Raw genomic sequence first — 21,889 nt, forward strand, 5'->3', positions numbered from 1 at the left:
AAAAGAAACACGCCAGTGCTTGTGACGGTCATATATCTATGTATGAGACATGACAAGAGGTCTCAAGATAAATATATTGTTAAAATAAAGCTTATAAGAGTGTGCAACGTACAGCTATGGCCACATGTTTTGCATCATCTAGAATTTTAGGATTGAGAAATAATAATTACAAAAAAAAACTATATGAACATAATTTCAATATTTTATTTAACATCATTTAATCAAAGAAATTAGAAAATTATATTGCAAAACTACCAGAAGCCATAACATTAGTACAGTATTTCATGTTAGATTTTGAAATCTCTTGGAAGCTTTCTGGCCACTTACACCTTTTTGGTGTTTTTGTATTCTCCAAAGCTAAATAATGTGTTAAAGCTTTCTAAAATGTTTTTTTTTTTTCATATCATATGGGGCACAGCTCCTCTCAGGAGAATGCAATTTGGGGCTGTGCATAAAATCCAATCTCAGTCTTACCTTTCCCCATCTTCCTGAGTCATATCCATAGCCAAGTCTGTAGCTCCCCCTCCTGTTGCCAGCTGATTGCAGACTATTGTGCAAGTCTGCTCAGAGTCCATCTCCTCAAGAGCACTCCCTAGTAAAATACATTCAAAAATAATAATGAAATGTCACAAATGATGCTTTTCCAAGGTTACGATAGTGAAACAGCTTCTGGTGTATTAGAATGGCGTGAATTGATTGTATACTGTATTTATTGTTGATGTATTCATCTGTATGAGACCAGGACTGCATGCACGTATAGACAATATATTTCTGAAAAAAACATAACCCTTTGTATTGAGCTTCCTGTTTTTGTGAACTTCTTTTAAACTGCTACTGTGCAGCAGTATACAGAGTTCATACATATTCATATAAAATCCCCAACTAATAGCCCCCTTAACCTTTTTAGATGTTTGCTTTCATTCTTATTGCAATTATTCAAATACTGGGTTAAGGCGCTTTGACTATGAGTTCTAGTTGCCTGACACTGAAACCTGTAAGGTCAACTAGATCAGCTTTAAAGCACCTAACATAGACATTATATATTTTTTTTCTTTAAACACAGTAATGTATTTGAGTAGTTGCAAATATCACAATTCAGAATGACAGTGAGCATCATTACTCTTTAAGCAGTTTCCTGCTGTATCTTTCCATGCTTACTTACAGATCATTTCTTGTTGGGTGTCCTTATCGAGGCTGTTCAAGACACTTGAACTTGTAGTGCAGTCAATGGTTAAAAGCAGGTCAGGGCATCCCAAGAGCTTCTGGTCATCTTCTGCTATTTCATTCACACTCTCCAGATCATCACCTGGTTCAATTTCAGGTATACACTCACTCGTGAAGATGGAGTCACTGTCCAGCACTGAGTCAGAGCTCTCCAAAGAAACCTGCAAGCTGCAAACTCCATTGCTTACTTCAGGGCTTTCTTTGGAAATGGAAGGTGTTATGCAGTTAGGCCCCTTATCCTGTTCTTTCTGCAAAAGAAAAAGCATGAACTTAGCAAGCTCCCTAATGTGAACAATAGAACAATTAAAATGTCATGATCTACTTCGTGCACATGTTCTTTCAGTTATGAATGTCCATGGAGTTTTCAAGAATAATCATGAAATATCAGCCGGTCTCCTGGAAAGTACTAAGGAGATATTACAAGCTAAGAGCAAACGTCATTAAGGAAGGTGCAATGGTGGGTTTATGGTGACAATTCTCACTGAAATACACTCCAGACCATAATGTTCAGTTTCCATTTCTAACTGATAAAACATTTTTAGAATGAGACAAAGAAAAGAAGTGTTCCTAATTGGCTAAGCAGCTCATATTCTTTCACAGAGCTCAATTTCTAAAACACAGGTATGTTTACTGCACTGTAATTACCTATCTGTTACAATTTGTATATGATTGTTATATGATATGATGACTGGCGGTCACTACGACTGAAGGGCAGTAAGATTAAATTGAATCAATCTGGGGGACTCCATCAAAGGGAATCACCACAGAAACACAACTTGCAATTTGTTTTTATTATAATAATTGGAACCAATACTGGTGAAATGCATAGCTTGCAAAATATGGATCAACCTGAACGAGCCCTCGAAAGGAGAATCCACATGCACCAAATGTTATTATATTTTACACCTCAGGAGCTCATGAGTCAGGTCACTGCTTTGGAGGAACAACTTGCCAACCTAGCGGAGGTCAAACATTTGGCAACCATACAAGAGGTATGTATGCCTCAGAGAGGGGTCTCCACACCACTGGCAGACAGCCACTATGTACAAGTATGCAGAGGAAGAAAGAAAGGAAGAACCAACCCTACAGAAGCAGTCCAAGAGCTGCAAACCTCCCAGCAGGAACCAGACCCAGATACAAACACTGTACAACACCGTATCACAGAGGGGAATGCACCATCAAGAGTGACAAGGGAAGAGGCAGCAGACCTGGGCACACAAATGCATCTCCCTTGGTGAACAGGGAAGGCACATCCGGCAAGGACAAGGAAACACAACACCCTACTGTAACACTGGCACTAAAGAGAACCAGAAGAAATAAGTGGTAGCAGCCAGGATTCTGAGTACATTTATACACCTTTATAATTTTCATAAGTATATCTGCATTTGTATATTACCTTCAATGTTTGTTCTGTTTTGCTATGCTAAGTGGTGTTTAGGTGAATGTGCAAGAAATGTAAATAGCGTTTTAAGAGGTTTATTAGCAACGATTTAGTCAGCAAATCCTCTTTGAAAATGTCACCTTTGTTTAATACATTTCATCAGACACATGGATCGATAGAGCTTCGGATTGATCCCTGAATTGCGTTAGAGAAATTCCTGTCCAGGAAATTAGTGTCAAGATGGTGCATGTGTGAGTTACTGTACAAAGTCGTTACTGTACAAAGCTTCTTTCTGTATTAGCACAGGGCTATAATTACAATACAACACATTGATTTATCAATACAATAAATATGCTTGGAGCAGGTATAAACAGTGTAGGATTTACTACTATCCGTTGCCCACTATTCACTGATAACAATATGTGTTGAAGTGTCTCCTGAAAGCTATTTTAGCTTGTTTTACTTCCAGGTAGTAAAAAGAGAAAACAGCTGGATAGAAATAAAGTACAAAGGAAGACTACCAGAAAAAAAAATTCTTCCAGTATAGTACATTTAATAGAAAAATGTGAGTTTGCTATAACATTTCAGACATATATAACAAATACAAGTGCTTTAAATGTAAGATTAATTCAATTATTGTGTCTGCTACAACCATTTAAAATAGTAAATAGCTTCAGAATTAACTATTTTTTTACCTTTATTATAATCTTTTATGATATATGCAATTGTTATTGCAATTACTAAAGTATTGTGGTTTTTTTTTGTTCGTTTGTTTGTTTGTTTTTAACCAGAAGGTGCTGTTGCTTATTAACAATTTTGTTGATCTAGCCTTTATTAAATATGTCTATGGCAGGAAACTAGAACTAGAATATCACCTGAACACAGACTTAACAAAACATATGAAGCTACTTTGCCTTCAAATATGTTCCTTGTTTATTTACTACTTAAGGAATGGGGTATCAGTTTCTATTTACCTCTGTAGGGTGTGTTTCATCAGTAGCTTCCTCCTGTTCACTTGTTTCTGAATTAAACCTGCTGCTAAGGTCTGTCGCTGTTGGACTTGGAGTGATTTGTCTCAGTGCTTGGGTAGAGAGAGACAGGCACTGCATTTGGGTTTCATCCTCTTGCCTTTCCACAAGATCTGGCCAAACTGCATTCCTTGTCTGCCTGAAAGGAGATAGCATATATTTTAAGTACCAGTATAAGGAAAGCTTGTCATTTGAATAACAAGTTAATTTTCAGACAAAATTCAGATATCGGACCTATTCAGATTCATGAATTATTTTAAGAATATTTCCGTTTTTCTCTTTTTTTTTATCATGAAATATTGATAATACAGTACATTTTCAGAATAATATACCAATGTAACCAAATGGGTCTATGCATGCAGTGGTAGTTGAGCACCACAAAAAAGGTACTTTCTGTTTAATTCAGATCTACAGTCGTTTTCTAAAAAATGCATTCATGCAGTTTGATAACGGACCTTAAAATATATAGCAACACATGATACTGCTCTTTACTGCATTATTTCAGGTCTGTTCCATTATCACCCAGTAAATGACCTGGTGCTGGCTTTTTCATCAATGTACTGTTATTATAAAAGCATATAAGTGGTACCTGCTACAAGAGGGTGTCTGCTGTAGATCTACCACTGATTCAGTTAGCAAAGAAAGAAATCCTTCAAGAGAAAGTGCTTCCCTGGAACTGGAACTAGCACTGTACAGACAGGCAGAAAAAGGCTTTGGTTTGTACCCTGGATGCAAAGAAATGCAATGTTAGTCATTAATGGCTGTAGATTCACAATTAGAGCTGTCAGTATGACGAAAACGTTTATGACAATGATGTTTACCAGCAGTACATACAGAATAGTACAGAATAAGAAAGGGAAATGTGTAGTTTAATGAAAATTGGATAAAATGTAAGTAGGACACGCAGGCAGATGGGTGAGACAGAGAGAGTACTAATCCTAATAATGAGAAAGTCACTTTGTTTGCATAGACAGTGTATTTGCAGGTGTGATTGGGGCATCTGATGGTTTCTTTTCATTTCAAGGAAATAATTGACCTCCAAATAATAATTCTAAGGCTTACCTCTGGGGCACAGTAGCTTCTGAATACAGATTTCTGGAGAAGGCGTTTCTTGAGTGACAGTACACATTTCTTTCATTCTGGTAATTTCTACTGCATATTGCTGCTTCGTTTCCTTAAAATATGGACATTTAAAAAGGTTTTTTATTCAGGTATAATTACACTGTTAAAATTGCAGTAAAATGGACAAGTCCCCAGGTAAAACTTTTTAAAAACATTTCTATATGAGGCATTTTTAACAGTGAATATAAAATGGTGGCTTTACTTGTATTTATTTTTATTCTATTAATTTAGAGAGAATGTAGGGACATGTGATCATTAAACAAGATTAAAAAAAAAACCTTAAAAACCATAAAAACCTGGTCCAGTGTTAGGGTGAAAGCCAGCAGCTCCTTTAAGAGTCCCAACTCAACACAGCTTTGAAGGAAGAGCTGGACTAGGCCGTCTCTCAACTCTTCGCTTGATTCTTGTATCAGTAGTTTCCAAGCTTCTGTCACACATCTAAAGCAAGGTGAACCAATGCAAGAATGTACAATAAGGTAAGGAATGCAGTTCTTTGTAAGCTAATTATAAATAAATCATTTTATAATATGAGGGCTTGAACTTTGTAGAGCTATTTTCACAAGTGCGTGAAACATCACTTACTTTTTAGGGGAACGTTGTTGTTTTGAGTCGACACCAGGTGTTTTTGGAACACTATATTATACATTTTACTATATATGTACAGTATACACATTTTCTTTTGATAACTGGCTGACATAAATGACCAATTAAAAACAAATAAGATATTATTATGACAAAAAACTATTAAAGTAACAGTAAAGAAAACAGCAGCAGAATATCAAAGTAGAGTAATAGAGCATGTCTGTGCTAAAGGTTCTTACACGGGATTTCCCATGCATGCTTGTGTTCTACCGTACTGTATGATTTTACTATGCTCTAACACTCTTAGTTGTGCTTCTAGTATTATACACCACTGGTTAAGCAGAATCTGGCAATTAATTTACCTGTTGTGGAGAAATACAGTTATATATAATTTGAGGTCCTCTGGTTTCTCAATGGCTGGTTTGTTCCAATTGATGTATTGAAGTGCAGCCCAAGGATCTCCATCCCTAAGCAAAGCTTTGATAATCCAGGTATGCTGCCAAGACAGCCAGGGTCTCATGGTCCCTGGGTGCAGAAGCACATCCACTGCAACCTGCATCATTCATGAAAATAGGAGGCACTTTTTTACACAGAGAATTGTGGAACCAACTCCCCAGTAATGTTGTTGAAGCTGACACCCTGGGATCCTTCAAGAAGCTGCTTGATGAGATTCTGGGATCAATCAGCTACTAACAACCAAACGAGCAAGATGGGCCGAATGGCCTTCTCTCGTTTGTAAACTTTCTTATGTTCTTATGTTCTTATGAAACATTCTGTTAATGTTAGGGAAGTGATGAGGGTTGTTTTCTGCATGTGGGGTTTTGATTACAAACATAACAGTTAGGGATCCTCGGCTAATAACAGTACTGTTGGAGTCTAGAGTTAGTCGCCGATCTGGGCTGGGAGACCGCAGGAAGTGCTGTATTAGCTTTTGTGCTTCCCCTGGTATAGAGAGGAAAATAATATGAGAATTGTTCACCTCACTTTGCTTTGTGACCCCTACTGGTGAGGCTCAGGCAAAAACTGTCCAGACTGGTCCTCACCTCCAAAGTTCAATAGCTTGGTAACGTCTGTTAATTAGGTTTGATGAGTGAAAGCAATTGGCTTAACAACAAGAATGATGTTCTCCTGATTGGTAGGTGGGTTGAACAAGGTGAACCAGAAGGTAATGTATTGCAACAGGATTGTGGTTTTCAAACTGGAGAACTCATAACATCAGAGGGGTGGACACAAGGACGACTTATTTAATGTTGGTTTAAAAAAACTTTAATTTTAATATTATTAGCGGTATATTTTCCTTTTTCATAAGTCTGAGCATTATTTTTACAGCTGTGCTGCCTTCAAACTTATCGTTTCAAACCCTCAGTTACAATTTTAGCAATTTTGGTTGGTAAGTTAATTACATCAACATTTTCTTTTATAGATATGTAAAGACATAAATATTAAAAGTGGAATCTTACTGTAGTGTTTTTGTGATCCAAGAGCCAGAATCCTTTGATACATTGACAAAAGCTGTGTGGCACATTAAAGGCTACTGAAAATGACTTCAAAATCTCTTTCTCAGGATGGAGAAAATGTGTTAAATCCAGCAGAAAATAAAGAAACTGTCAAAGGCTCGTAAGGAATATAACATTTGCGACACTAGCCATAAATCCCATTAGCTTTACAGCTTTTAAGTGCTTCTGACTTCCATTCACTCCTTTCGCACTTCAAAGTTGCCTTAACATAAAAGACATTATAGCAGTTTATCAGAGTGTTATCCATGGTTTAATATGTATTTCCTACCTCTTATTAGCACAAGCAATATTATCACCTGTCCCCCTTTTTTCTGTTGAAAGTCTTTGCTCGTATTTATACTTCAATATACTTCAACGTATTTTTCAAAGACAACACTGGAGATAAAAAGTTGCTGCTGCGTCTTGGTAACAAATAACCAGACCTAGCAGCCTCTAGCCAGGATGCAACAGTTCAGGTTTGAGCTCAGGTTATGAGCTCAGGTTTGAAGGTGAGCACTCCTTGTTTTCAATAAAAAGGATACAAGAGATTTAACTAAAACCGTGTCTACACGGGGAATCAGGAATAGCTTCAAGACAGCCTGTGAATAAAACAGTAGAAAACATCTATGAAGATATTGTGTTCTTTTAGACAACCATCTTTTTTTTATCAATATCAATATTGTACAGCATGTGAAATGGTCTTGCTTGTTTTTATGTATTTAGCTTTCTGTTTATGTTCTGCAAGAACCAGGATTTATGGGGTTTTGATTCATATGCTGACAGAAAAAGCAGCCAGAAATGCTGATCATCACCAGACAAGTCAATTTTACAGTAGGGTGTGCACAAAGTAAAAACCTGAACAGGACCGAATTTAAGAGCCTCCTTTATTATGATACCTGTAATTTGCATTGAGAGGAGCAGATACTGTTGTACAGTTGTACCTGAAAGCTTGGAGGTGGATACCAGTCATATTGCCTGTCATGTTGACTCCAGATGTTGCCATACTGCCCGTTGATATGAGACACAATACCATGGATCAGCAAACCAGTATCTTTCCAATTGTTCCTAAATATGTGATTGAGCATTAGCCATAAATAACTGAAAATATATAAAATACAACGTGCACTAGGCTTTTGAAATAAAAGGATGTTGGTCAAACCACTGCAAGAATTCTAGCTTTAGGTACCTTTTAAAAAACATTGCCTTGTTCCTATCTGCCACTGGTATTGACTTGAAAGAGATTTGAAATCAGACTTGTTAATTTCCATAAGCAGCAGATTCAGATTTAATCGATTTCAACTTGAACTTTGGCAGCCCCAGTTATTCTAAATTTTGGTTGCAGATTTGATTGTGAACTGCAGATGGAACTGGCAGCAACCTCAGTTTGATATTGAAATGAGATTGAGTTTTACAGACTGGTTTTATGGTGCAGATTTAAATCTGGCACTGTTTGAGATTTTAAAAGCATTTCTGTTTCTGGTATAAAATAAAGTTATACCAATTCACCTCCTTAGAATTGGAACAGACATAGATGTACATTATGCACAAACCAAAAAAATAATAATGACTTAGCTACCATGGCAACTTCTGTTGATCCTCAGTGTAAGATTGCTGCATCTCACTCCACAGCTGAGATATTCTAGCGGTTTCACATAGGTCTGAAAATAAACAACTCACAATTGTATTTAAACACTCGATTTGCCTGCAGTGACCCAACCATACAACAATGGGGTCACTCAATGTCTTTTATGTTACCTAACTATCTGTATAACAATATCAGCATAACAACAAAAAGAAACCAGGATAATTACCAGATGATTCTGGAAGAAGGCCAGTGAGGTAGCACCAGTGTACCACATGTGCAAACAGTATATGTTGTTTAATCACTCTATATTCCTGGTCCAAATGCACTTGATCTAAAATTGAAGCCAAGGGGAACATGTCAACCACAATTAAATATGAACTATATTTAAAAGATCAGGACTACATTGTTTTTGCTGCAATCAATGCTTCCCTTATCTATGATTTTGTGTATAAACACACATAAAATATACAAAGGTAAAGGGGAAGCTTCAAAATGACTAAAAATAAATCGCAGCCTTGAGGAGAGTTTATTGAAAGGCAGTTCGACTCAACTCCAGTATAAAAAGTAATGAGTGACTGTAGGCTGGCTATTACTGTATAAGGATGGGAACTGAACTGAATCTATTCAGATAAAGAGAAGGAAAACATATTTTAAAATCAGGACAAGAAGACAAAATTGGAAGTTAGGTGAAGGTTCAGGACACAGGGTAGGAGGTGCTTTTTTACACAGAGAATGGTGGGGCTTCCAAACCAAGTTGTTGCTGCTGATTTATTTGGATCCTTGGATGTGGTTAGGGGATCAGTTAGCTATTTTTTTTTTAGATTACACAGAAAATGTATTTAGCCGACTGGACAAAGATGTCAATAATCGCCTACTTCTCATTGAGCAGAGAGCTGGACAAAAGTCAATGCGACAGACTCTGGTCAGAGATTGCTTATTCTGGGAGGACATTAAGCTTCTCTTTTAAATATTGCTGGAATTTGTGTTTTATTACTTTACCTTGTTGGCACTGTGGTTGATGCCTCAGTACCCCAATTATTATCACAATGTTTCTCAGAACCTGTAGAACGTGACCCATGAGATCCAAGGACTTTTCATCCATGTACATCCAGTGTCCTTGGCAGGAATTAAAGCCTGAAACAAGCAGGTATATGTGAGATTGTCCTTCACCTCTTACAATGCAAAGTGTTAAACCGCTGCTTGGATTATGTTACTCTACTATAGCCAATGTGTAGTAGTAGTAGCTGAACACAAAACTGCCTAGAGAAAATATTAATGGTCTACAGAAATGAGTCAAACTTTTAACTATGAATAGCTTAAGGGAACGTTTTACCACAATCACAGTTGTAGACCAGGGAAGAAATTACAGTTGCAGATGCCTAGTGGTCATTTCTAAAACTACTTATATTCAGAAATATTGCTTTTGGTCTTTTATAGAAGTAGGTTGAAAAATGACTGTAAACTTGATAAATAACAATATTGAACAGTAATAGAGAAAGAAGCATACCGATCACCATACAAGGATATTAAACAGGTGATACATTAAATATTCTGAAAACAGATGTAGTAAGTATCCCTTTAAACATATGAAAGACACGACAAAGAGATGACACAATGGTGGATATGTGCAAGTGTGCTAATATTGTATATTGTATATATTTTCTGAACTTGATACTTACATAGTGTAAGAAGCTGTTTCTTGCCATTGTCTACTATCTTCTGAACCCAGGAGAGTACAGTGCGTACAGTGCAGTCTAAGAAATTCAAACACAGATTTGATTTGAACTAAAACATAATATACATTTTTTTTAAAGGTAATTTAAATGACAAATGCATCAATATTCTCCAGGCTATTCTTCATATTCAGATAGTTATTCCATTTTCTTCCATAGTTTTACACAGCATAGTTTGATTCAATTCCAACGTATTTATTTGTACACCTTTCCTTTGAATTGTTATGGTGTTTGCAATGATTCTGAGTGCTTCTGTCCTGAAGCACTCATTGTGTATCTATATCTGTCTTTACTTGGATTGGAACTTGCCTTGAGGTTGTCTATTTCAAACTGGGTAGCAGTGAACAGATTTCCTCGTTCCATTCAATCAGAGTGACAATGTGACCTTTCAACTCTGACACACCAACCTACTCTACTAGAGAGGAAGTGATTATATGATGATTCGTTTTTATTGCTGTATTTGTTTGTATTTTATCTGAATTTTATATATATATTTTAATTTAGTCACTGATGTTTACATTTTATATTTCTTAAACTTTTTTCAAACGGACATGTTTGTTTGTTTTGTTTTTTATAAATTCGACTGTTTTTGTCCTGTAAAGTGCTTTGAGATACATCTGTATGAAGGGCACTGTATAAATAAATTTTGATTTGATTTTATTTGATATGTGGGACAAGCCACTGTGCCCAGTATTTTACTGGAATGAGTTTTGGGCATTTAGACATTTTCAAACAGTAAACAGACAGGTAAAGACAGGCAGAGAGAAAAGTGACAATAACTAAATATTAGATGAACAGAGCCCAATAAACACTCAACATAATTACAAACAACATAAAAAGGCTAAGGAAAGGTGAAAGAATAAATAACATTTCAAACTACATCCCTCTTAAATGTTCCCATACCAAAAGCATAGCAAAGTGTAATAAAGCACAGTGAAAGCATGGTTAAACATAGTATTGTAAAGCCCAGAGAGGTATGGTAAAGCATATTAAAAAACCTTGCAAACCATGATAAACTATACAAATGCATAGTAAAACCATGGGAAAAGCTTGGAAAAGCTGCAAAATGAAGGGATACTGTTACAAAATATTGCTTTCTTGTTACAGTCTGTCTACTATAGTTTTTTATTGGACACACCATCATATACCACACCTCTAAAACATATTAGTAGCATGACAGATTCACTCCTGTTCAGGTATGCTATCTAAATGGTAGGAATAGTATTCATTTCAAATAAGTGCTGTGTAAATTCAATTTAAGTATTTATTTCATTGTCTTCAAAATTGATCTTAGCATTAGAAGTAAAGACAGTCTTCCTACATATCAGTGATGTGTGATGTGTGCCCCTGAAGAACCCGTACTGAGTGTTTTCAGAGCAGTTCACTTGCCTTCTGTCGAGAGCTTCTTCATCCATCTAATAATGATCCTAATGTTGTTATTTGTCAGTGCTTGTGTCAGCAGATACTCCAGTACGTCATCCTGTAAATCAATGTGTCAAATACTTGCATGCATGGTCCAACACGTGATTGTTCACAATGAATCTTAAACAGCAATTAGCTTAAATTACATGTCATTTTTTCTGTTCCTTTTCATGATGGTTGAAATCATTCTTAATGTGTTTTTCTTGTTTTTATATGTGTGTGTGTGTGTGTGTGTGTGTGTGTGTGTGTGCGCGCGTGCATGCGTGCGTGTGTGTGTTTTCTGTGCGTGCGTGCGTGTGTGTATTAATGCACTTTGATAAGGGGTTAAGCAGCTTCTCTTTAGTTATAGTTGCCTGTCATATTATTATTATTTATTTTTTAGCAGATGCCCTTAATCAGAGCGACTTACAGTTGTTGCAGAATATCACATTACAAAATATCACAGTACAAAATATCACATTACAGAGAAGTACAGCAAAGTGTGGAGCAGTTAAGTGCAAGTACAAGATGATGCAAGTGCTGATACAACTGGGTGCCATAGACATTATAATATAGACCAGATCAGCTAAAGTGTCTTTATAGTGCCAGCAACATGTCCTGCACAGTCGTTTATTGCCTGCAAAACTAAACTAAAGGAAATTAGCTATATATATATATATATATATATATATATATATATATATATATATATATATATATATATATATATCTAGAATCTTGAAATCACAGGCAACTTAAGGCCGACTTAGAAAATCCACAGTATTTGAATAACTGCAATTACAAACTCTTTAATGAACCGCACACTTTAATTATCACTACAATATGGTTAGATATTATTTGCCTTCTCAAAAGTAAGGACATTCTTAGTTAAAGATAAAACTTAAATATAGCTTTTTATTCCTGTTGAAATTACTCATAATGTCTCTTATTTGTTATGCAGAAATAATATATATATATATATATATATATATATAGGTACTATACCAGATTAAACAAATATATCAATTTGCATGCTTTACTTTCAGGTAGGCTGTTACACTAGCACTTCCTAGGTCATTTCACCTAAGCACTGTCTTAAGGGTCAAAGCATGGCAATGCCTGCTAAGCATGTCCATCAATATTGGAAGCAGCTGGTTGGTTAATGACAGGAAAGAAGACATTGAAGAAGAAGGGGGAATATCACTCTGCAGGTCAAATGATCTAGGAAGCGCAAACCTAACTCTAAGTAATAGCTACACACAGATTAGTCTTGGCCAGTTTCATTAGCTTGAGAATGCTCACCTGTGGACATACATGCGCTGTGGCTTGATTCTCAGAGTATTCAATGAGCTTACTCAGATATCCCAGTGATCCTTCCATGCTAAAACCCTTTATAGTAAGGGGCTGAAACCACAGAGAAGACCCATGGGCTATGGGCTGACATTGTACAAAATTGTGTTTTTCTGAATGAAATATACTTTATTATTCATGAAAATGTTCAACACTGTTTTAGGATTATAAAAAACAAGTAACTCAAGACTTAAATCTTTGTAAAAGATGTCTGGTTCACGCACAGCCTTAGCCCTATTACATAGGCCCTATATTAAAACGGCAAACTTATTGTAAAAATGTAATAATAAGAATAAAATACTAACCTCTGAGTGGTATGCTGGGAGCCCGTGAATTTCAAATCCGTGCACAAACAAGGTGGCTGCATCTGTAAAAAGAAGCTTGTTTTATGAAGAACTGTTTAATACTGATACCAGGTTCTCTTTACCAACTCTAAACAGATATGTGCATTTTGGTTCACCTCAGTGGCATACTATCTTAATTTCAGAGACAATGGAAAGGTTTTATGTGCTTTGGTCCTGTAAAGTGGACTCAATTGAACCTCAAAGGTGTTCACCACTGTCAACAGCATCCATTATTTTCACAGACTGATAGATAAACTTGATTAATAATTGATTAAGTCTCACACAAAGTCTAAATATCACCCTGCAAATATGAAGTATGTATCTTAAATGCTGTTGTCAGTTTGGTAGAATCATCATAAAATTACTGTTGTAGAGTTACGTGGTACCCAGAATTGAACATGACTTGGATGTCAAGGCATATTCTTTCTTTGAAGTCTTATTATTACCAGTAACTAATCCTCGTCTACCTGGATCTGCTGTTATGGTCACTGACAATGAGTTTCTATTTCATAAACCCTGTGGAGGGGACGTCTGTAGTTTAAATGGTTTCTGTGATAGAATACGTGGGAAGAGTTGTTACTAAAACATACAAGTGTGCTAATAAAGTTTGGTTCTGGCCAAAACTAACAGCAGCACTAGAGATCGTGAGATAAGGGAACATTCTGAAGCAAAACAAAAATATAGAAATAAGAAATCTAAAAGTAACTAACTTAATACAAGGAGACCAAGTTGGTTCCCAATGTTCATGTCTGCATCCGGCTGTCTAAATGTGTGACAAAGGAAGTTTTTATAGACAACGATATCCAGTACTGGAGTGTCTCTGTTCCCAGAACTGCAGACTTTCAAATGCTGGCAGTTTTCCAGCTCACTGTTTGACCTGAAAGACAATATTGGAATATCAGTAATGTTCCATTTACACTGTGAAATAATATTGCGATTGTTTATATCATTACTGAAAGTATGCTAAGACGGCTAAAATAAAAAACTGGTACATATATATTTAAAATCAAGAATCACATTCATCACAATGTTAATGAATGAATGATCCCTTACCGTAGTGGTTCTGGTCTGTCCTCCTGTAACTGGCTAAGATTAAACACAGCTATGAAGGTTGCCAGCTCCATCTTTTTTACTTCCCATGTAAAAACAGCAAGGTTACCCAGGTCCAGACAACTTGCAATGCCTAAGAAAATGATACACCAAAATATGTGGGATTTTAATTTACTATATCAATAATTTTTTGACATTGGCAATTATGTTCTACCTCAGAGGTGGCTTCACTTTAGTTTAATGTTCATTTGTTTGTTGTCAACCTGTTTTGTTTTTCATTTGTATTATTTAACTGTAATAATGTTTTGTGTAGTGCCTTGGGGAGTTTCATTACATGAAGGCATCATACAAGTCTAACTTGTATTGTATTGTATTGTATTGTATTGTATTGTATTGTATTGTATTGTATTGACACCCCAACAGAAGGTTTCAAATAGGGGGTTGCAAATAGGGGGTTGTATAGGAGAGCTTAATATCACTGCTGGTTAATATTTACTTTAATCCAAAAATGCTAATTAATACATTATTCTGTGCTGAATGTGTTCAGCCTCTAGTTGTAAGCTTCTTGTTTGTTTGTTGTATTTAGGCTCTCAGGATGTTTAAATAATGAAGTGGTTTACCTCTGTGTTGTGACAGAGAGCTTGATAAATGGTTTGGTTGACAAGCCCTGATGGTGTGGCAGCTGAGAAGGCGACAGTAAGATACCGAGGGATTGGGTTCGACTCCATCGCACAACTGCTGTGTGTGATACACTTGACAGCTGAGAAAATCCTAGGAAAATGTATTACACCAGTTATGGAAGAGCTAATGAAATGAGACTGGGGCAGTGATAAAAGCCTGCCATCTTGTGGTGATAATGCATTACGACAGGTTCTAACAAACACGTTTTCAGTCAGCCAGTGTGAAATATACAGTATAGTACATGTATGTGGGTTTTAAATCCTTTATTTAATCAGATAGGGGGAACTGGAAGTATATTCATATTCATACTTCCAGTCAGTGAAGTTATCAGTGACATTAGTCAATCTGATAACTGGACGTTTCAGATTCACCCAAAGTTTATCATAAAATAAGTTGTGAATTTCATGTGCATGTGGGGAATAGTGGCAGTAGTCACAAACATTATTTAGCATAATTGTTATTAATCATATCATTGCTAATTCTTATTGTATATTATTCTGTACATACTGTTGATACACGTCATGGTCATCGAGCTTTTCATTATTCTGAGAGCCCTAATTCTGAATTTACAGGCATGGCGGGGGATTCTACTTGTTATTATTAAAAAAAGTGATATTTTGATTAAACTTACGTGATAATGGACCTGAGCCGAAGCACTGTACTCACGAAATAACAGCTCTAGAAGGTTAATCTTGATTGTGGCTCCTCCTCTGGAGATACACAAAGCATAAGTAAGTGTTACATTTCTTTCCCACAGGAGGCTTTGCTGTGTGTGAATGGGAGTCTTTGTGACAGTATTTATTGAAACTGTACTATGTCCGGTTTTCCCACGTTAACAGGATGTAAAATACCAAAGAAAGTTAATGACAAGATACCTCTAAAAAGCAGGTACCTGCACTAATGACTTTAACAGTACTGAAAATGAACTGTACGTTTCCCCAACCCTCTTTCTTGTAATTGCATTTTTTTTTAAATGTCCCCATTATTACCGCATGGCAAACAGAGTGATAACAGAGGTATCTGTGAGGCCAAAAATACACAGAATAGCTGTCCCTTCACAAAAACATGCCAAGCCAAGCTGTACCACAGCAGCCAGACAATGCAATAAAATGTACCTGCATGGCTGGGATGAAATCACCCAAAGAAAGCATCGAGGTATGTTAGAGCTTGAAGATTCTTGAAACTGCAAAGCGTCTATTGGAGACAGTTCTGATTCCAACTGAATTTGGAACCTGTGCCAGAGAATATAATACAGTTTTAAGTTATATTTCATCGTCTTCCTCTCACCCCAAGCTAAATGCTCATAAGACTAAAAAACAGAGGACATTTGCTAAATAAGAAAGGTATACATCTTGAAACCCAACACATTCAACGCTATACATCTAAATCTTTTAACAGTCTGCTGACATCAATATGTAGCATGGGTGTCATTCTGTTCTGGGGTCTTTAAGATCTGCAAATATGATTTGACCTCTGAACTACATATTTTCCTCAGGGTGTTAACCCTGTTGTCATGGATTCATTCCATTATTGCTACAACAAAATGTTCCTTGCTAAATGTCCCCCTGGATAGTCTAGCAAGGTTTCAATTCATTGAAAAAAGGGAAGGATATCTTTGGAAGCAGCTTGTTGTAGATCTATCCCTTTTAAATGTATTCTCCTACTATTAATAAAATGATTAAGCATAATTAAATGATTTACCAGTTACCTGCTAAGTGACAGTCGGTAAAAGACAAGCACAATTATCTACAAGTAGAAAACACTACGAAGAATATTAATATTATAAACCGAACAAATGGTTTTGTGTATGAAGTCATTTTTAAATGTGTTTTGGGGTTTTATTTTGGGCTGGATTGCTTAGTCTACTTGAAATGTATGCTGGTTTCTTAGATAAATCCACATTATTCATTTAAATCACAGAATTATTAAGGAAAGATCAAAGAAGTTAATCATATACATGTTTTACATGAGTACTTGGTCTCAAACTGCAATTAACTTGGGAGCTGGCAAAGGCTGCATTTCCAAGCTATCCTCTGGACATATTTGAGCCTACATGACCTTCTGCCCGGAAGCTACCCTGCCATCATCTGACCTACCAAAACACTAAATGGACACCTACTCCATGTGGAGGTGCAGCAGGTTCCAAAACTGCAGGATCCCCGTTGAGTAGCCAACTACTAATTGGTTAGTGTGTGTGATAAAGGCTAGAGACGTGGCACAAGCCCCTGTTTGGATGTGCAACCGAACACATGGGTGTATCTCCTGTAGCTGTGCTCTTTTCAGTTCAGCTTCATAGCCTGTATCAAAACCAGCCAGCAGCTTGTACTCTGTAAATTGATATACAGCATTAGAAATTAAATACAGTTGATGAACATAGTAACAGCAAGTAGATGATTATTAATAGTGAGAAATAAATGGAATATCATTTCAGATATACAGTCAACTCCTGCAGATTTGGTCAGAAAACAATTCACTGCAGACAGTAGTGAAACTTGACAGGTGATGGATGGCATGTTTCTAACACTACCACCACAATTCATAGAGGGCGCTCTAGCCAACAACTACCATAGAAGTGTTATGGATTTATCTTCTTGGCACTGCAATGATGCTTCTCAAGTAGGGTTTACAGTATGTGTTCATAAAACGTTTAAAAGAGCAGAAAGGGGCGTTCAACACCACTGAAATGCTCAGTTCATTTTAGAACCCTAAACTTGACTACCTGACAATAACATTGTACTATGAATCTTACCAGCGGCTTCCTTCTCAGTCCTGTAGTGTTTTTTATCAGCTAAAGCTAAATCCAGCAGCAGAATGTCCCCTTGGTCTGTTCCCAGTGCTGCAGCACCAGCAAAGCATGTCAAGGTTGTGTGAAGATGTCCAGTATCTTTGAACCATTTGTCACCCATTACTTCCATACATTTCACCTAATATAATGAGAAAGAAATTAAATATCTACTGCTAGGCTAGGATGTGGATTCCCCCGTTTTGTTTTGGTGGCAACACCTTCCACTCCGCAGATTTAGTATTTCTAGTGGAAAACGCAACTGAAAGCATTAAACAGATACAGTCTATAGTATCAAATTCCAGTATACTAAACCCTTCAAGGGTGTATCATTTTTACATACAGAGTATAGTCTCAGTTCCAATGGGGGAAATCAAACCGAGTGAAAAAGAATAAACAGAAAATTGTGGCCTAATCTTGTGCACTGCCTACATGAACTGTGTGTGAAAGTACAGAAGGCAGAGGCAACAGCAGAGGTGGGGAGCTAAGCAGTGAGATGAGCTCAGGCGATCTGAAATGAGTTGTAGACAATTCAAGCAGAAACAGATGACCTTAAGTAGAGAGGAGAGGACTGTATCATTGGAATATGAAGGAGGGAGTATTTGTTGTTCTTACCTTTGAGGGAAGGGAGATGGCTCTCACTACTCTAGATGTGCCCAGACAGTAGCAGCACAAATAGAAAAATCCAGACGAATCCTGCAGCTCAACTAGCAGACACCAGCGCTTCTCCCACACAAAATCTTTGACCTGACCGACTATCTTATCATCTCCAAAGTGGTGCCGTGAAAGGCACTTCCCAGTTAACAAACTTATGACTTCCAGCATGGCCCCACTGGTCACCCAGCTTGCAAATGGAAACACTGTTGTATTTACAGAGAGAAGAAAACGTACAGTTAACAAGCAGGGCAATGTGTTTCAGGAAGCAGGACCAGTTGGGAAAAGACTAAACATTTGTAAAAACAGAAACTGACAATACAGAATGTAAAAATGCCTAATCAGCAAAGATAATCTAAGATTATTTATATTATTAAATGCAACATTTTGCACAGTAACTACTATCTCCCTGTCAGTGTGCCAAACAGTATCTACAGTAGGTAACCCATGTGAAATCTCTTACATATAATTTATTAGGACTTGTACCTAATATCAGGTTGGTCCACTGTTACCAGACTTGACATGACGCAGCATAGACTCCACAATGTGCTAGAAGGTGTCTAGAATGATGGTCATCCAGTCAGTTATTAATATTGTGGCATGCTGGACAAGTGCAATATTGTCTTGAAAGTAGGGTGCAAGTGCAGGCAAATAAACTATGGCATTTGTTCGCTCTTCATAGTAATCAAGGAGCCCAGTTCCTAATAAAATGGCCAGACTATCAAGTAATTTGAGAAAGCACATAGGATTGAAGTAGAAAGCACATTTATTACCTTTTGAAAATGACCCCTTGACTTGTGGTTTGTTCCTTGGATAGCCATGGAATATGCCTTCAGAAAAGGGTTGGTGTGCAATGGCCTTCATGGAAGGCAACATCTTGTAATGAAAGAACAACAATTAAATAATTCTCTGAAACGTTTAACTGTCAGTTGTAAGCCTGTGTTATACACATGCAGTTAAATTATCCTCTGTTGTATCAAACATTGTGCCTCAAGTATTTCTACAGTCAATTAACAGATATTCCTGAAGACACTTTCATGCCAGGCCATGTCACTATTACGGTATATACTGTAAAATAAGATTTATTTATTAATAATAATAATAATAATAATAATAATAATAATAATAATAATAATTCAAATATACAAATTAGAAACAACAAAAACATGTGTATCACATGAATAAAGTTAATAAAGAATATGGATTTTACAGCATTGGTAAGCACACTGTGACAAAAGTAAAATCAATGATCCAAAAACACTCTATTGTCGTAATGCAGCAACCTGCAATTTCAATTTCTAAAGCCTCAAAGCTGTTATGCAACTAAGCAGCTGTCAGGTGATGAGTGGTTTTACCTGTACTGCTGTCTAAGGCATTTGTGGTAAATCTTTAAATCAAATGATATAATGAAGGTAATCATTTTACAAATACATGCTCAGCCATTTGTTTGCTTCAAATGGATCAGCTGGTAATGTAGTACTTAATTACAGCTGCGATACAATTTTACAGACACTCATAATTACTAGTAATTGTTACGTGACTCTTGTTATTAGTCAGTTTTGCAATTCCCTTGTACCAGTCACTTAGTGTTTCCACAGCGGGTATACAAAGCAATTAGAAGTCAATTATAAACGAAACCGTGTGGTTGTACTCATACAAGTATTAATACTCTATTAACTATGTACAGTAAATACATAATTTGCATAACATTCCTCTCTTAAGTGTTACCATTGTGGGATGCTGGAAAAATTCACCATTTAATAATTGTCTACAGTAACTGGAAAAGGAAAATGGATTAATGCACTGTGTGGTTATATTTTCTGGCTGAAGAACATTTGTCTCCAATTCTTTTTAGGTGATCCCTTTTTTGCATCCTATTGTGAAAACTGGAAGAAAGTGGACGGCAAAGAAAGCTGTGGAAGATGCAAAGGCTGCCCTTCGAATTGGTGATATCATGGGGCAAGTTCAGCATGGAAGAGGGGGTATTGGTTTCAGTCCTCCTACATGGCACAAGGCAGCCCCAGCTCAAAGGAGGAAGCTGGTAGTCAACGAGGTGCAAAAGCAGGAGGAGAGGATGAGGTGTATAAAGGCCATTTCCCAGGCCAAGCAGGGAGAATGGATGAGATGGGAGAGTGTGGAACAACGCAAGATTGGCTGGCAAGACCTATGGTCAATGGAACAGAGCAGGATCAGTTTCCTCATCAGGTCAACATATGATGTTCTCCCATCACCACAGAACCTAAACCTCTGGGTAGGAGAGGATCCCTCATGTCCTTTGTGTTCATCACCTGCAACATTAAGGCACATTTTGACAGGATGTAAGGTGGCTCTTAGCCAAGGACGGTTTACTTGGCGCCATGACCAGGTGCTGCGATGTTTGGCCTTAGCATTGGAAGACAAGCGTAACATGACCAATAAGTTGTCACCTGTTCCATCAAAACATTACACACAAAAGACAACATTCCTCCGCCCAGGAGAGCAACCACCAAGAAAAGGTGTTAAAACCAATCCTCGCCCAGGACAACTGGAAGCTGCTAGAGACTGGAAAATGCTGGCAGATGTTGGTCAACGGCTTATTTTTCCACCTGAGATTGCCATCACTAACCTTCGACCAGATATTGTCTTGTGGTCTGGATCAGCACGCCTTGTTCACCTGGTAGAGTTAACAGTGCCATGGGAGGATGCTGTAGATGAGGTGTTTTAGAGGAAGAAACTGCGGTATGCTCAACTAGCCACTGAAGTGGAACAGCGAGGATGGAGAGTTCGGGTTTACCCAGTGGAAGTGGGTTGTCGAGGATTTGTGGCACACTCTACAACCCGGTTTCTCAGAGACGTCGGATTCAGTGGCCAAGAGTTGCGTCGCACAGTGAAGAACTTATCTGAAGCAGCAGAGAGGAGCAGCAACTGGCTGTGGTTGAGACTGAAAGATTTTGGCTGGGGATCTCAAGCACAATAGAAAGAAAGAAACGCTGATGTACAGGTAAGTAAGCTGGGCTGAGTTGAGTGGGGGACGGAGGGGGGTGATGCTGGGACGCCAGAATCACCGTCGAGCCCTCTTGAGGTGTCGTGGGCTAGTCGACGAAACACTGAGGATGGAAGGTGCCCACTTGAAAACCCCAGAGATGTACCCTACTTAGCTCAATCCAGACGGTTGTCATGCTGATGCGCTGGGGAGGCCGCACTGTGGTTGATCCCCGGAGCCAGCATCGCAGCCGTTGTGTGTGCTGATGCGCCAGGGAGGCAAAATAAGCTGATCCCTGGAGCCAGCATTACACTTCAGCCATTAACACCAGACTGAAGGATATCTACATCATCATATGGAAGGAAACGTAAATGGATGGAGACACATATGGATCACATTAGTTTACTGTAAAGCTACGTCTTAGTTGGTGCTTATCTTGGCGAGAGCCGAGTTCAAATCAGCATGAAGTTTTAACATCTACTCTCGTGTAATGGAAATCATTCCTAACCAGCAT

At 37.4% G+C, this 21,889-nt stretch overlaps 1 protein-coding gene across 4 annotated transcripts in view; it reads right to left on the reverse strand.

Moving 5' to 3' along the window:
* The window catches only part of LOC131697577 (protein ELYS-like), a 38,264-nt gene that overhangs the window by 15,421 nt on the left and 954 nt on the right, over positions 1–21,889 (reverse strand). For 2 of the 4 annotated variants that reach the window (XR_009307391.1, XM_058987485.1), the window contains exons 2-27: positions 19,187–19,289; positions 18,375–18,619; positions 17,727–17,901; positions 17,097–17,304; positions 16,093–16,209; positions 15,609–15,687; positions 14,917–15,067; positions 14,300–14,429; positions 13,957–14,123; positions 13,208–13,269; positions 12,855–12,956; positions 11,541–11,631; positions 10,098–10,172; positions 9,418–9,552; positions 8,645–8,749; positions 8,410–8,491; positions 7,775–7,898; positions 7,376–7,432; positions 6,798–6,941; positions 5,700–5,890; positions 5,052–5,193; positions 4,696–4,807; positions 4,223–4,358; positions 3,580–3,772; positions 1,163–1,472; positions 475–592 (exon numbers count right to left, since the gene is read on the reverse strand). Coding sequence is in view for 3 of the 4 variants with exons in the window: in XM_058987485.1 (XP_058843468.1) it covers positions 475–592; positions 1,163–1,472; positions 3,580–3,772; positions 4,223–4,358; positions 4,696–4,807; positions 5,052–5,193; positions 5,700–5,890; positions 6,798–6,941; positions 7,376–7,432; positions 7,775–7,898; positions 8,410–8,491; positions 8,645–8,749; positions 9,418–9,552; positions 10,098–10,172; positions 11,541–11,631; positions 12,855–12,956; positions 13,208–13,269; positions 13,957–14,123; positions 14,300–14,429; positions 14,917–15,067; positions 15,609–15,687; positions 16,093–16,209; positions 17,097–17,304; positions 17,727–17,901; positions 18,375–18,619; positions 19,187–19,289 (3,554 nt within the window). In the remaining variant the exon portion in view is untranslated. The remainder of the gene's footprint in view (positions 1–474; positions 593–1,162; positions 1,473–3,579; positions 3,773–4,222; positions 4,359–4,695; positions 4,808–5,051; positions 5,194–5,699; positions 5,891–6,797; positions 6,942–7,375; positions 7,433–7,774; positions 7,899–8,409; positions 8,492–8,644; positions 8,750–9,417; positions 9,553–10,097; positions 10,173–11,540; positions 11,632–12,854; positions 12,957–13,207; positions 13,270–13,956; positions 14,124–14,299; positions 14,430–14,916; positions 15,068–15,608; positions 15,688–16,092; positions 16,210–17,096; positions 17,305–17,726; positions 17,902–18,374; positions 18,620–19,186; positions 19,290–21,889) is intronic. The other 2 variants (XM_058987487.1, XM_058987486.1) reach the window with 2 other exon arrangements.

The sequence above is a fragment of the Acipenser ruthenus genome, chromosome 15 (assembly GCF_902713425.1).
Source record: "Acipenser ruthenus chromosome 15, fAciRut3.2 maternal haplotype, whole genome shotgun sequence".
NCBI lineage: Eukaryota > Metazoa > Chordata > Actinopteri > Acipenseriformes > Acipenseridae > Acipenser > Acipenser ruthenus.